The sequence below is a fragment of the Carassius carassius genome, chromosome 31 (genome assembly GCF_963082965.1).
Source record: "Carassius carassius chromosome 31, fCarCar2.1, whole genome shotgun sequence".
Classification (NCBI taxonomy): Eukaryota; Metazoa; Chordata; class Actinopteri; order Cypriniformes; family Cyprinidae; genus Carassius; species Carassius carassius.
The window spans coordinates 30,407,518-30,423,010 of NC_081785.1; the positions used below are offsets into that span (position 1 = coordinate 30,407,518).

At 40.3% G+C, this 15,493-nt stretch overlaps 1 protein-coding gene across 1 annotated transcript; it reads left to right on the forward strand.

Moving 5' to 3' along the window:
- Window positions 1–1,995: 1,995 nt before the first annotated feature.
- LOC132111860 (proline-rich membrane anchor 1-like) lies at window positions 1,996–13,926 on the forward strand. Its single transcript, XM_059519498.1, has 4 exons — window positions 1,996–2,358; window positions 5,831–5,987; window positions 7,190–7,316; window positions 12,972–13,926. The coding sequence occupies exons 1-4, from the start codon at window positions 2,293–2,295 to the stop codon at window positions 13,072–13,074; spliced, it is 453 nt and encodes a 150-aa protein (XP_059375481.1). The 5' UTR covers window positions 1,996–2,292; the 3' UTR covers window positions 13,075–13,926.
- The last annotated feature ends 1,567 nt before the right edge of the window (window positions 13,927–15,493 follow it).

A 15,493-nucleotide genomic window follows, 5' to 3' on the forward strand; every position in this document is an offset into this window, starting at 1 on the left:
ATGTTAAATGCTTGAATCAATATGATTATTTTGTGTATTAAGTTCTTGCTAGATGCACGAGTTTCACCAACGCGTTCTGGGTCATAAAATAACTGCTTATCAAAACCAAGGTTGACGTCACTGTATTCTGTTTGCACCTATATCTTTATTTGTGCTTCTTTTAGGCACATGATTGTTAGTTAATAAGCGGAAATGTTCTGTGTATCTACAGTAGGACGGGATTTAACGATGTAGGCTATTTGTGATGTGCTTCTTTTCCTTATTATTAATCTTTATAGTTAACCATATTGATGAGAAATCTGATGTATATGTAAAGTGCATAGGCTAATTTAATTTGGTTCTATAATGTTGTAATCGTTTTTTCCACACACACACACACACACACACACACACACACACACACACACACATGAACGCTCTTTTCAAACAGAAGCTTGTAACGCACATGATATCTGTCACAGCATATAATGACTACTAAAAATGACAAATTATATATAATTTTATTTCAAATAAAGGGAAAATTACATACATACATAAATACATACATATTTTTTTTTTATAATGTCGGACTTTAGGAGAGCATTAATACTCGGACATTAAAAAAAAACATTAAGGAAAATCTCTCTAAACTTACAGAAAATACCGAATGTCAATAAAAGACTTGTGATGAGGGGAACACACAGATGTCCGGTGTATCGATAAGAAACGCCACCCGAGGGCGCACTTTCCCGCGCATTACCAATATATTAATTCTTTAGCTAATATTTCAGTATGCTTCCTGTGATATGATCATAGCTTTATCATCTCTCACTATTACATTAGTAGAAGAGTTCTGTTCTTGCCTTAAAATCATAATTGTAATGGCAAAAGGCAATTCACTGTTAATTAAGTGATGCTGTTTTTGTATTAAAGTTTATTTGATTTTTACATTAAATACCCCATGATTGTGTAAGACTTATTTTCATGGTATGGATTATTGATTATTCATGGAACTGATCAATAATATTTATATAAAGTTATATTAGCAAAATGTATTATTTTCCTCTTATTTGTTTTTCATTATCATATAAATGTGTAAAAGAAGTGGTTAATTTTTTCTCAATAATTTGTCAGATCACAAGTGAAATTTTACGTTTAAGCTCCAAATCATCAAATGCACATCAGAGCAGTGTTTCATTCTGAACAATCAGAGCTTTAGTTTAGTACATTTGTCTGCTGTTACATCATTATCGAAACATATTATGATTCTCTGTCGGAATAGTCTTTCCCCTCAAAACATCTAGTCATTAAATGTAAAATAGCTGAACTAGTTGTCATAATTTGGCAAGCGTTTTTTCTATACATATCTTTCTCTCTTTTTTTTTTTTTTTTTGTAAAATAATTTAATTTAATATAATGAATGTTGAATATCACAAATGAAAGGGAATGTAAAACATTAGATCAATCTGTTCTCTAAAATAGGTCAGATATACATTTCACAAAGCTACATTTGAGCAGCATGTAGACAGAGCTGAGAAGAAGAAGAAGAAGAAGAAGAAGAAGAGTGAAGATGTGAGGAGGCAGGCAGTTATTGTGGACCATGTTCAGAATCATTCAGTCGTCTGTAGACAGAAGAGTAATCAAACAATGTGTACTGTACTGATTCATATTATAGTCCACTTGTGTTTTACACTCTGAATAAAGAGAGAGAGAGAGACAGTTCAGTCTCTTGTAATATTTGTTGGTATATTTGTAGCAATAGCCAACTCTTGTAACATTGTATGAGTCAAAATTATACATTTGAAAAAATAGACCCTTATAGTTTCTGCCCCAGGGTCACAGTTAATTTGTACTGTTGAAAACAAAGAGAAGGTTATCCATTGAGGATGACTGGAGCACTAGAGAAGAGAGAGAGAGAGACAGAGAGGGAGGGAGGAGACTGCATCACAGTGTGTGTGTGTGTGTGTGTGTGTGTGTGCTCTGAACAGCAGCTGAGATCTGAGTAGTGTGTGGATCTCAGCGACGCGCTGCTGCTCCTCACGATGTGTTTCTGTGTGCGCTGCTCTTAGGATCGTCTGTGGAGTTACACAGTCTGACCAGCGATTCGACAGTGATGAGGAGTTCCTAGTCCTGAGCTGGAGTCACGCCACATTCAGATGCGTGGAAGAACTTATTTTCACTCTGTGACTTTGTCAGAGTAATAAAGCGTCTGCAGCTGAGATGGAGGCATCTCTTCAGTAGAACTGCTCCTGTGCTCGTGTTGCTCTGGGTCCCTCACATCACCTCGGGCTTGACCTCAGGAGTGAAGCAGGGATGCTGGACCTCTGCTCTTCTGTGTTTGCTCACTGCTTGATCTCGTCCTGTCTTCTCTTGTGTCAGGTAACCTGTTACTACGAGTGCTCCAGTAACGACCAGAGGATTGTTACTCTTATTAACCTATTAGGAACTGTTTAGCATCAGAATTAGCTATACCAGATTGCGAGTGAATCACACTTTTAAACTAATCGGATAAAGAGGATTTGTAAAAAAACAAAACAAAAAACAAATCAGAAATCGACTCAAGTTTGATTCACTGGACAGGTGACTCCCGCACTGAGTCCAGTTTCAGTAAATGCTGAAAGAGGTGGATATTTATCTATGATCTTAGAGCTATCATATGAAACAACACTTTTAGCTGTCTGTCTGTTATAAGCAGGTTCTGAAGTAGCCTTGAAGCTTCCAGAAATTAAAAAAACATATAATTTAATGTTATATGATTAAATATAACAAACAGACTATATGGTAATAAAAATATAGAGGAAAAAACAACAATAGACAGAATGTACTATTTGCAGATGTGGAGTATTGAGAGATGATTAAGAGATGTACAGTCTGAGATGTGTAGCTGAGCCACACCAAACTGTTATAGATGAGCCACCGAAGGAAATACTGAAGCAAACATCAGACACCTACAAAACAGCTTGAGGGACTATGACTTATTCTGAAGAAACATTGAAAGAGACTGGAGCTGTGTGAAGTCATTAGAGCCAATCTCTGCAGATTATTCACCGCTAGCACCATTCACCACCTCTTCATGTTCTCCATAAGGATTTGAAACAAATACCTACATGAACGAATTTCTGAAGTCATTGGTATTATTGAGCCCCATAGCTGGTTTTAAAGCTGCAGCTGTTTACTGTAGATGTGTTTCTGCCTTATTTCCATACTGTACATGTTCACCCACACAGCCCATAGGAAGAGCTGAGGATCAGTGGTAATGTATTCTCCCTGAGTCTCAGAGCCTCCCACTACAGCGCTGAAGGAGGTGGGCGATCCACTTCTGGCCGTCTGAGTCCTGATCCTCTGTGCTGGTCTCTGCTAGCACGGCCTTTCTGTAACACCAGACCAGACAGGTGCACTCTTAGCAGGAGAAAACCCCAAAATGATCCCTAACCTAGAAGAAGCAACAGAAACTCTTCCAGAATCTCTCTCTTAAGAGTGATATTTCTTCGAAACTTTTATTTACCTATATATTTACCTTTATAAATGCAATTTTCTAACCTTTTTTAAAATGTATGTGCCCTCTTTCATTTAATTTTTTTATTTATTCAGTAAATACTGTTAGAATAAGGCTAGAGGTGAAGTGCAGCATTGTTTAATAGAATGACCACAAACATGCAGGAGGTACAACCAAGCACAGAAACACAGGGCTATAAAGAAATAAGGGGTGGAGCTAATGAATTGCCATGGAAACTAATAGGGTTGACTATGGAAACGATCCAAATACCCACACTTGACTACTTGACTACTTTAATGACTGATTTCCTGTGTTTGAGCCAAGTGTTCAAGTGAGCATGAAGACCACAAGTGTGTGTCGAACTATTCATTACCTGATGGGACACACTAATAGTGTTGTAAAAATCCAAGTGTTTACATTGCTTTATTTTAATTTTGAATACTTTGCATTTTAAAACGTATAAATGTCTGTTGCAGTAGTTTAAAACATGACAATTTAATTTGTGGTGCTTCTCATTAAGTGATAAAAAGCAGTTGCAAATGTTGCACAAAATAAATATCACCCCTACTCATCTCATCTTTCAAGTCCAGTCAAGTCTGCTTCATTGTCAATTCTTCCACATGTACAGTACATACAAACAGAGAATCGACATTGTGTTACTCTCAGACCCTCGGTGCATACAGATAACACTAACAGTAGAGCCTAAAAATCTAGATCAAATATAAAATATAAGATACAATACAATACACTATACAATACACTATACAATAAGGGCATGTAAAATAATAATAATAAAAAAAAAGTTAAATAAAGCAGCACAAGGCACATTGCAAACCAGTGAATTGAACAAACAGTGCAGATAAAAAGATTGTAGTGCAAAAACTTTTGAACTGACAGAAGAGGTAGTTGAATGAGGTAGTGAGCAGACCAATGCGGCACAAAGTGACTGGTGCATGTCATTGTATATTAGTGTGGGGGGGGGGGTATAAGGACCTGGGCATGTAGGATCTGGGGGGGGGGGGGGGCAAGTTCGGGAGGGAGTTCAGCTTCCTGACAGCCTGGTGGATGAAGCTGTTCTTCAGTCTGCTGGTGAAGAAGCTGTGTGACGGGTGAGTGGGATCACCTGTGATGCAGAGGGCTTTGCAAGTGAGACGGGTTCCATAAATGTCCTGAAGGGAGGGGAGAGGGACACCAATGATCTTCTCAGCTGCTCTCAATATGCGTTGCAGAGTCTTTCGGCAGGACGCATTGCAGGTGCCATACCACACAGTGATGCAGCTCGTCAGGATGCTCTCGATGGTGCCTCTGTAGAAGGTGTACATGATGGGGGCCGGGGCTCTGGCTCTCCTCAGTTTGTGGAGGAAGTAGAGATGCTGTTGTGATTTCTTGGCCAGTGCTTTCTGTGTTTTCAGTCCAGGAGAGGTCCTCTGTGATGTGCACACCCAGGAACTTGACTAAGTAAGATGTTGAAAATGTCTGTGAAGACATCAGTGAGTTCTGCTGCGCAGTCTCTCAGTACACGCCCAGGGATGTTGTCAGGACCCAGAGCTTTGCGTGCATTGATCCTGCTGAAGGATCTCCTCACACTGTCTGAGGTCAGCATCATCACCTGGTCGCCGGGAGGAGGTGGAGTCTTCTGTATAGTGGTGCTGTTTTGTTGCTCAAAGTGAGCGAAGAAGGGGTTCAGCTCGTTCAGCAGAGAGATGTTGCTGTCACAGGTCCGTGGTGGGGGCTTGTTGTCCGTAATGGTCTGTATCCCCTGCCACAGGTTCCTAGTGTCTCTGCTGTCGCTGAATTGATGGGCTATCCTCCTGGAGTGCTGTCTCTTAGCCTCTCTGATGCCATGGGACAGGTTGGCCCTAGCTGTTCTCAGGCCCACCTCATCTCCAGCTCTGAAGGCAGCGTTCCGCATCTTCAGGAGTCTGTAGACCTCTCCTGTCATCCACGGCTTCTGGTTGGCCCAGACAGTGATGGTTTTTGTGACTGTTACATCATCAATACACTTGTTGATGTAGGCAGTGACAGTCTCCGAGTACTCCTGGAGGTCAGTGGTGTGGTGTATGTGGCAGCCTGCTTAAACATGTCCCAGTCTTGAAGAGCCTCTGACTTTGTAGGGCTTTGTAGGCTCCTTATGATTAAACCTTGGCTGGACAGGCAGCATTACCATGAAACTGAACACCGTGGCTTGTTTTGTGACATATTAGTGTGTGCATGATCTATTGTTGTGGTGGCTGGTTAAGCCTCTGGGATGGTGTGTCAATCAGCCACCGACCCTGCAGGAGCACAGAGCCTGTAATAGACTGTGTGTGTCACTTCAGATGATCGGCATGAGTAGCTTCTCTCTCTCTCTTCCAGGCAGAGCTCCAGATGTCTTGCTCTCAGCACGGTATAAACAGAGGAGCAGAGGGCTGCCAGCTGCTGTGCCCCTGCAGCACATACCCTCCTGTACCTCCTCCTCCTCCTCCTCCTCCTCCTCCTCCTCCACCTCTGCTGCGAGGACTGACCGCTGCGGGTAAGCCATCTCTACACACCACTCTGACTGGACTCTTCTCCAAAGGTCAGATTGAGATAAATCATTGAGATAAGATGTTGAGAAGCTATTCATATTACATACAGTACTCAACGTGCATGTATCATATTCATATCTTTGTCTCACATTATGTGTCTTATTCCTGGTGAATACTTACAGTGGTCTTTTAGTTCTGGTCAGTGACTAAATGCACAAGGCCCATTTACGTTTGTCCACAGTTTCTATGCATTCCATTTCTCCATATAATATGCTGAATGCTGTACTTCCACATTAATGGAAACAAAGCTGAATCACAGTGGGCAGTGTTTCTGTGTTCACCACACTGGACGCTGGTGGGTTTGCTCTTCCTGGCACGAGAAAATAAGCTGAACACCTGCTAGATCCACTGCATACCGGTCAGATGTTCTGTAATGTTGCAGGCAGAGACCTAGATCTATATGGAGGAGATTTATTAAAAGTAACAGAAGAAAGAAACCAAAAGCACAAGGGGAAGGGAACAAAAACACGGGCCAGCGGAATAAACATTACATTCAACAACTGACAAAGTAGCAAGTAAAATACAAGGGCTAGAGATATACACAGAAGAACAGAGGACTAACAAGCAGCAGGTGAGACTGATTAATTACCATGACAACTAACAAGGCACATAGCTTGGGACTAAACACAGGTATCTACATGTGACAGAAGCTACGTCCACACGTAGCCAAGAAATATCTGCATCCACACAAAACCACAAAACTGACACAAAACGTATACAGCAAAACACGTCTCCGTGTGGACGGGGCCAGAATCCCCTAAATTTAAATATGTGTGACAATAGGTGCAAACTCATGAATTTACAGTAAAAGCATTCATACGGTTAGAATCTAACAGTGAAAGTGCACTCCTGTGCTTCTGAATCATGAGACAGCAGTGAACGAGGGTCCGGCTTTCCCTCAGCTCTGAGTTCACCTGCATTACAACTCTATAGCATTTTGTTAAAACATTGTCTAGCATTGATTTGTTAAATCAGTATTTTATAGATTTTGTGATAAATATTTTTTTATATAAATATTTTTTAATCAGTTTATATCATTATATATACATTAGGTATGCTGTGCAAAATAAATACTGTTATGATTATGATTATGAAGGTGTTTAATCATGATGAATGATGATGAATGGATGTGTGATCACTCTTTCAGCTCCGGAGGCTTCTGCTCCTCTGTCGAGGCCCTGGTGGATGGAGATCATTGTGCTTGGGATGACAGGAAGCGCTTTGGCTGTCTTTCTTTTGCTAGCAGTCATTATCTGCTACAAGGCCATGAAGAGGTACTGTATGTAACGCTGTCACAGAGTTAGTGCAGTTCTGCAGGGGTGGATGAAGGTTGTGGCTTCAGTGCTGTTGGTACAAGTGTTGTTTTGCCATGCTGAGACATAAATGAAAGGCTGCTGTAGGTCTGATCACATGTGGCACCATATTATGTCATGAGATTTGGTCACGCATCACCTGTGAATATGACTGTCATATGACTTTTATTTTGGGTCACTAGCTAAGGAATTTCACCTTAAAGGTGCCATAGAATGCAATGATACAATATTTTCAATTGATCTCTGTGGTCCCCAGAGTGTGTATGCAAAGTTTTTTCGCAAACTACTCAACAGATAATTTTTTCTAGCTTCTTGAAATTGCCAACTTTTGGGTATAAACCAAAATGCTCTGTTGATGTGTATATCCCCTACGCTGGTGCTCTCGCCTCCCTTCAGTGGTGCCAAGTCTGTGGTTTCCCTGTGGAATTGGGCTACTTTAACACTGTTGCCGTGGGTTGCTTTTCATGTCCGTGAGAGGGTTTTGTTGCGAAAACCTGGCAGCTCTGCTCCCTTCTTAGAAGAGGGCAGGGTTCAAGAGCTCATGCTCATGAACAGACCAGTGTTACGGTGAACGTGTCACTGACCTCACACATTGCTTCCAAATGCAGTTTTTAACTACCTGACTTTCATGCACGAAGCGTTGGGATCAATCCCTCTTTCAGAAGCAATCTTTGCACAGCTCCAGCTGAACTGACACTAATTTCTGAGGCCGTCTAAGTGTAAAATATCAGCAAAAAGTATAGGACTTTTCAGTTTTTTTCCGTGACACTTCCTTTAAAAATGAACTGTAACCACCATGTTCTCAGTGGTCTATGGAGGCTCCTATGTTCGATGGTGCATCCCAACACACCACACGTTTAATGGCTCTTTGGCGCTGACATTGTACCTCCAGCAGCTACAGCAAGAGAACAGTAATGATGTACCACTGCTCCTCACTCAGGGCTGTGTATATGAAATGTGGAACTGCTCATGTGGAGAGACTGTTTATGATCCTTTGGAATTATAAAACAATGAGTGGGTGGATTTTTACCATTATAGGCTGGTTGTTTTCACACACTGCAGCCACACAACTGTGTTCAGACACCTTATAAAAGTGATTTTTGCATTCTGTGGTACCTTTAACAATAGGAAACAATCATCAGGAGGATTGTTAAATAAATAAAAGTTATGCAAAATTCTGGGAATCTGAAGGATTTGTTAGATGTTGATAAAATTTCCTGTAAGACTGAATGTAAGTGCAAAACTAACACTGACAACTCTTGTGGGTTTGCTACTGTTACAAATAAAAATCATAGAAGGGTAAAAACACGCCAGTAATAAACTGATAATGGGTGTGATAGTTTGAGCCCTAGAGAGGGTATTATCCAATGCTAATATGCGTATTTAATGCAATCACTGATACAGTACATCAAACTTTGAAACATTTGAGGTCCCTCACACTCTCTTCGTTTATGTATTTCTTTCATCAGAAAAAACAAAAACATAATTGAAAAGTTAAGCCAGGGACTTGACCCAATAAATCTTTGAGACTTAAATAAAAAGGACTGAAATGCTTTGACCTACATGAACATAAATGATGCTGCAAATAAAATCAATACATTATTAAAAAAAGTTTGAAGTAGAATCTGACTTGATTTCAGGTATAATTACAGCATGAGCCCTCCAGCAGACTTCAAACACGGGTGGGCACTGCACTCGAACAGCTTTGATATTAAAAATGAATTAACTCTGTGAAGTGCTGTGTCACCACCTGCCACATGTCAACTGCTGACATCTATTATTGAGGAACCTGGGTGCTTCCAAAACTGTGGGTTGTCCAATGGTGCTCGGGGGACCAGTGTAATGTGACTGATTCAGGAGCAATGTTAAAACCAGTGTGAAGCCACGCAGGTCTGATCATCAAGCAGTACAAACTGTTAGATTCTTTGATTTTATTTTCCCTAAAAAATACCAAACTCCAAACTCTTTTTTTTTAAGGAAAGGTCAAGAATAATCTTTAACGTGATTTAGGATGACATGTTTTAAGCATTTTGTTAGGAAATGTCTTTTCCTGAGTCATTCATGCAGGTGTTGATCTTTCTTCCGTCCCTGGCAGGAGATCGGCTTCATTCAGGGGATTTTTGGTGCTCTGTGATCGCAGCGTTTCTGCTCCCCGTACACTAAACCTGAGTGAAGAAATAAACAGCTTCAGCTGATCAATAATCCCAGCAGTGAAATCATCTCACGAGCCATCTGCCCTAACCCACTGGGACACGAGCATATGCTGTGTGCCTCCTCATCATGGAGAGCTGAAACAAACTTTGTTTAGGAGCTTCTATTTTTAAGATTTTAAGTTATAATTGACATAAATGTTTAAGGCAAAGTGTATACCTTTCAATTCGATTCAAGTTTATTTGTATAACGCTTTTTATGATACAAATTGTTGTAAAGCAACTTTACAGAAAATTAAGTTTCTACGATATTTAGTAGTAGCTTATAAGTGGTGACTCTCAGTTTATGTGCAAATGACAGGAATCAATTAAAGACGTAACCAACCAGACGATGAACATTAACAGCAATTATTATATGATGCAGTCACACATGTAGCAATATTTGTTAGTTCTGTTTGTTGATTCAAGGTTAGGATCATCTGAGGTCCTCTGAGGGTCAGCATCATCTCTTCTCAGGTGTTCTGGATCCAGACTGGAGCTTGTGTAAATCCTAGTTACCACCGAATGTGAAAAAGCTCTACCTCCTTTAGTGGACTTTGCTATCCTAGGAACTACCAAAAGTCCAGCGTTTTGTGACCTTAGGGAGCGTGATGGGTTGTAGCGTGGTAGAAGGCTAGTTAGGTACGCAGGAGCTAAACCATTTAGGGCCTTATAGGTAAGTAATGATAATTTGTAACTGATACAGAACTTAATAGGTAGCCAGTGCAGAGACTGTAAAATTCATCACTGTGGTGTGTTTTTTTAAATTTGAAAAGCACAAATATTTCATTTATCTCTCATTTAAAGGGATAGTTCATTTAATCACTCTCAGGTCATCGAAAAGGTGTAGGTGACTTTTTTCTTCAATATAACATTAAAGATTATTTTTAGCTTAAACGGTGGTCCATCATGATTCATAAAATACAAGTCAATGGCGACACTCACTCTTAGAGTAAAAAAAAAGCACATCAGACAACACAGAATGAATTCCTGTGGCTCCTGACAATATATTGTGGTCTTATGAAGCGAAACAATTGGTCTGTGCAAGAAATTGAACATTAATTACAACATAATTATTATTTGTAATCCAGAGCCTCCAGAGTGAGCAAATCATTGTTTTGAACCAGTTCTTTTTTAGTGAAATAGTTTAACTGTTCACAAAAATCAGTATGGATCATCTGAATCAGTTTTGGTCTTAAGCAGCACAGATCTACAAGTTACACAATCAGACCTCACTTTCAGACGCCTGACAGTCACTCCAAATGGAAATGAGCTGAAATATCACTGTATATCTGATCTTGTGATGAATGAACTGATTCAGTGCTCCGGTTCCTTCAACAGTCACTGAACAGAGGAAACAGTTAGACTCGGACTGAAGACTGATGAACCGCTGATGTGCGCATGTGTGAACCGAGAGCTTGAATGAAAGGGAGGAATTAACATCTCTATGGTTTCTCATGGCTTCTGTCAAGTCAAGTCACCTTTCTTTATAGTAGGTTTAGAAAAGAATCACAACCTTTATAAATAATCACATTTTGTTGCTTTGCAGTCTGAAATGAAGTCAGACAAATTTTTTGTGAAAGGAGCTTTATCGTATTAAACAGGAAAACATTTTGTCAGTAATGCAAAAGTCGATTCAGTGATGTCATCATCCAGCTCAGTTCAGCAGCATCAAATAGCAAGTCAACAATGTTGCCAGAAATAAAGTGTCCCCAACTAAGCAAGCCAGAGGCGACAGCGGCAAGGAACCGAAACTCCATCGGTGACAGAATGGAGAAAAAAAACCTTGGGAGAAACCAGGCTCAGTTGGGGACCAGTTCTCCTCTGACCAGACGAAACCAGTAGTTCAATTCCAGGCTGCAGCAAAGTCAGATTGTGCAGAAGAATCATCTGTTTCCTGTGGTCTTGTCCTGGTGCTCCTCTGAGACAAGGTCTTTACAGGGGATCTGTATCTGGGGCTCTAGTTGTCCTGGTCTCCGCTGTCTTTCAGGGATGTAGAGGTCCTTTCTAGGTGCTGATCCAGCATCTGGTCTGGATACGTACTGGATCCGGGTGACTGCAGTGACCCTCCGATCTGGACACAGACTGGATCTGGGGGCTACTGTGACCTCGGAACAAGAGAGAAACAGACAAATATTAGCGTAGATGCCATTCTTCTAATGATGTAGCAAGTACATAGGGTGTTATGTGAAGTGTTTCTGGTTCCGGTTTACCTAATTAATGCAGCCTAAAAATCCTTTAACGGATTTGGATAATAAAAGCATATTAGTATGTTATGTGTATGCCAGGTTAAAGAGATGGGTCTTTAATCTAGATTTAAACTGCAAGAGTGTGTCTGCCTCCCGAACAATGTTAGGTAGGTTATTCCAGAGTTTAGGCGCCAAATAGGAAAAGGATCTGCCGCCCGCAGTTGATTTTGATATTCTAGGTATTATCAAATTGCCTGAGTTTTGAGAACGTAGCGGACGTAGAGGATTATAATGTAAAAGGAGCTCACTCAAGTATCGAGGAGCTAGTTTATGTAAAAAGATGAGCTGATGAATACTAGTCTAGTCACTTTATATGCTTCAGACATGTAAAACATCCACGTTTCACATCATTATTGGGTGCATTAATAATATAATGTCTATGTTACATCACTGTGTCATTACGTAAACAAACTGGTGAATCATTATTTGAAACAGTTCACTGAAACAAATTGTCTAAAAGAACTGTTCTACTGAGGAAAAAAAGCCTACGTCTTGGATGGTCTGAGTGAATAAATGAACAGCCAGTCTTCATTTTTGCGTGAATTATCCCCTTTGAGCTGCAGTATATGAAAGAAGGAGCCAGCGCGGTTTAAATAGTTTGAGATTAACTTTAGTATTTCATGCTATTTACTGCAATTTTCTCACTTAAAGTGGATCCCTGCTGTTCTAACCCACAGATGATGTTTTAATTAGCAATAGCTCAAGGAAAGTATGTTTTATCCAATGAATTCCACACTAGCGTTTATGTAACATTTTTCTTGATGGTCATGTAATCTGCTGGCACTGCTTTTGATGTCTCTTTGTGCAGGACTCTCTTCTGATGGCTTCTAATGCACCTTCAGGGAGCATCTGTACAGTCGTGTTCACAACAAAGTCTCTGCCACTGTATTCAGTCCAGTCCAGCATTACACACGCTGTAGGGAGCACAGGCTCACTGGTCAAATATAATGACCAGAGATGCAATAAATAGGCCATGCAGAATAACACTGTATTACTTTAACAGCTGAAGATAACTCAGATTACAGCCAGCGGCCAAGAAGTCATTTGTGAGAGGGAGAGAATGTTCAGCTCGAAAAACATTGACAAAGTGACTGTTTTCTCTTCTGACTTATCTTTATAGCATGACTGTATTGTCTCAAGTCATGAGAATGTTTCCCTGTTTTTATTGTCATGTGCAGGAAACCGAAGAAGATGGAGGTGAATGGTACAAACTGTGGAGAAGATGCAATGAGCTCTTTCAAAAAGACCAACACTGCTGCGGTGGGCACAAGGAGCGTCTGAAACCCAAAGGAAATATTTCCAGCTAATCATAAAGTCAATGAGGTCGGAATAATGCAAAGCGATCCAGAGCCCCTCCGGATGCAATTAGAAGGGACAGATCTGCTGTGTTGATCTGCATCTGTGACATTTGCATGCTATAAATCACACAAACCCAGCTAATGACAGATGTCTGACAAATAGATTTCAGATAGTCATTCGTTTTATGTTAACACGTCATGTATTTTTAAACACATTTTACACAATGATTTATGCAACTTGGACTGGAAATTTCTGAAACTAGGGGTGTGTTTAATGCCAATGCATGATTTGATGCTCATGATGCTCACAGGTCAGATGTTTTTTAGTGCATGACACTCCAGTCAATCTCCTCAAGGTTATAACACTAAATGAGCTACTAATGTACCTAGTAAATGATAGTAATTGAAGGCAGAGCAGGCATCTGAACACTGAAAGCACTCGGCTGTGTTGTGATTACATGTTAGGTTCGGGTTACGCAGCAGACAAGTTTGATGAACTTATAAGTGTGGGAGGATTTATTATGACCCTTAATCCAAGAAGGTCATAATTAAGATAATTACTGATGTTGTTGACCTTGCTGGTGTGCCAGACAGTGTGAATTGGATATGTTAGTGGATCTGAATTTGTTGTTCTTGTGTATGTGGAACCTGCCTTTCTCAAAAAAGTGCCCTAAGAAATATGAGATTTTCTTTTGCACTGTGAAGAGTTCTGAATATATTCTCAGCAGGCAGTCAAAATATATTTTGTGTTATATAAATTTTGCATGAATGTAAATACTGAGAACGGAAACCAGCCTTTAAGACTGTTATTTGCTTGAAGATGTTTTTTATATAGTAGAAATGTCTTGTTACATTAACATACATTAACATACATTAACATCTTGTTACATTAACATTATTGAACACCATATCTGACACTCTTTGTTGTAGATGTGCAAAGTTGCATTTACTAAATCCACTAGCCTGAACAGTTATGGAGACTTGTTTAAATAGAGGTTAGGGAGATGCATTTTCAAAATCTTTTAATATGCACAGGATACTGAGAAACAGTATGTGGCACAGTTATGACCAGTAGTCATGTTGTATGTTTCAGAGTCACACAGTCTAATTCAGTAATGTGGCTTTTAACATGATTTTGAAATCAGTCCAGTCACAATGATGTACAGCTAGAGTAACCAGATATCTCTAGTTAGTCCCCTCAGTTTACTAAAAACATCAGTCAGCTGTTGAAGCATCAGTGTGTCTAGATCGTGCCCTGTGCTTCTTAATAACACAACGCTCTTTCTTTGACAGTCATTTCATTTGTCAGTACTTCTATTCTAGTATGTCTTTGAGCAAATCAGCTTGTTGCCATGACAATAGAGACACAGTTGCATGTGGAATTACATTTAATGGTTTTGGGTTCCAATGTTGTGAAAATTGTGTTTAAAAATAATTTGATGGCATGTGGCCAACTAAGCCTTTAATTGTAAATTCACTTTTAAATATAAAAAATATATAGATACAATGTGTAATTTTTTTGTTTATTTAATGTCCATTTAATAATATTTGCATTTGATTATATATATATATATATATATAATTATTTTTTTTTTCAATTTGGGGTGGATTTTGAATAAAAGGGAAACCCGTTGGTCCTAAATTTTGTTGGCAGATTTCAGCAATCCAGAAGCACTGCAGCCGCGGCAGAAGCATGGAAGGACTTTTGGTCAGAGCCTGAGGTGGATTGTGATGTGAGAAACTTATGGGAGAAGACTCCTGTAAGGCCTCGACTGGTGATATAGCCAGGAGGCGGAGGGAACATTTTGAGGATCTTCTGAACCCTGAGGATGTTCCCTCACAAGAAGAGGCAGAGGTGGAGGATTCTGGGGAGTCTTTGCCCAGTTCCTTGTCAAATGATTTGAAGTGGTGAGGTGCTAGTAATGGACGAGATTCGCTGGATGTGGGCAGCCTGTCTCAGCTGACACACCTGTTTAGTATTGCGTGGGATTCAGGGACATTGCCTGATGACTGGGAGGAAAGGAGAATCAACTCAATCTTGAACCTCAGCTGGAGGAGAAACATGCCGATTCTGTCCCGGCCGTGGAACAGCAGACCAGCTCTTTACTCTAGCAAGGATCTTGGAGGCGGCATGGGAGTTTGCCTGTCCAGTCTACACGTGTTTTGTGGACTTATGCCCATGTTCCTCAGGGGGTCTTGTGTGGCTGCTTTTGTGTGCCATCCGATCCCTATACATCCAGCGGGAGAGATGTATCTACATTCTCTGTAGTAAGTCACGCTTTTTCCCAGTGTGTGTTGCACTCTTTTAAAGCAGTCCCTTGTCTCTGATTTGGTTTGTGGTATTCATGGACAGGATCTCAAGGTGCAGTCGGGAGCTGGAGACCAGTGTAGGGTCCTTAGTG

Excerpts from the sequence above, each read along its gene's own strand:
- LOC132111860 (XM_059519498.1), top strand. The coding sequence starts at position 2,293 with ATGCTGGACCTCTGCTCTTCTGTGTTTGCTCACTGCTTGATCTCGTCC. Across the intron at positions 2,359-5,830 it reads CCTGTCTTCTCTTGTGTCAG|GCAGAGCTCCAGATGTCTTG; the intron begins GTAACCTGTTAC and ends TCTCTCTTCCAG. Across the intron at positions 5,988-7,189 it reads GCGAGGACTGACCGCTGCGG|CTCCGGAGGCTTCTGCTCCT; the intron begins GTAAGCCATCTC and ends TCACTCTTTCAG.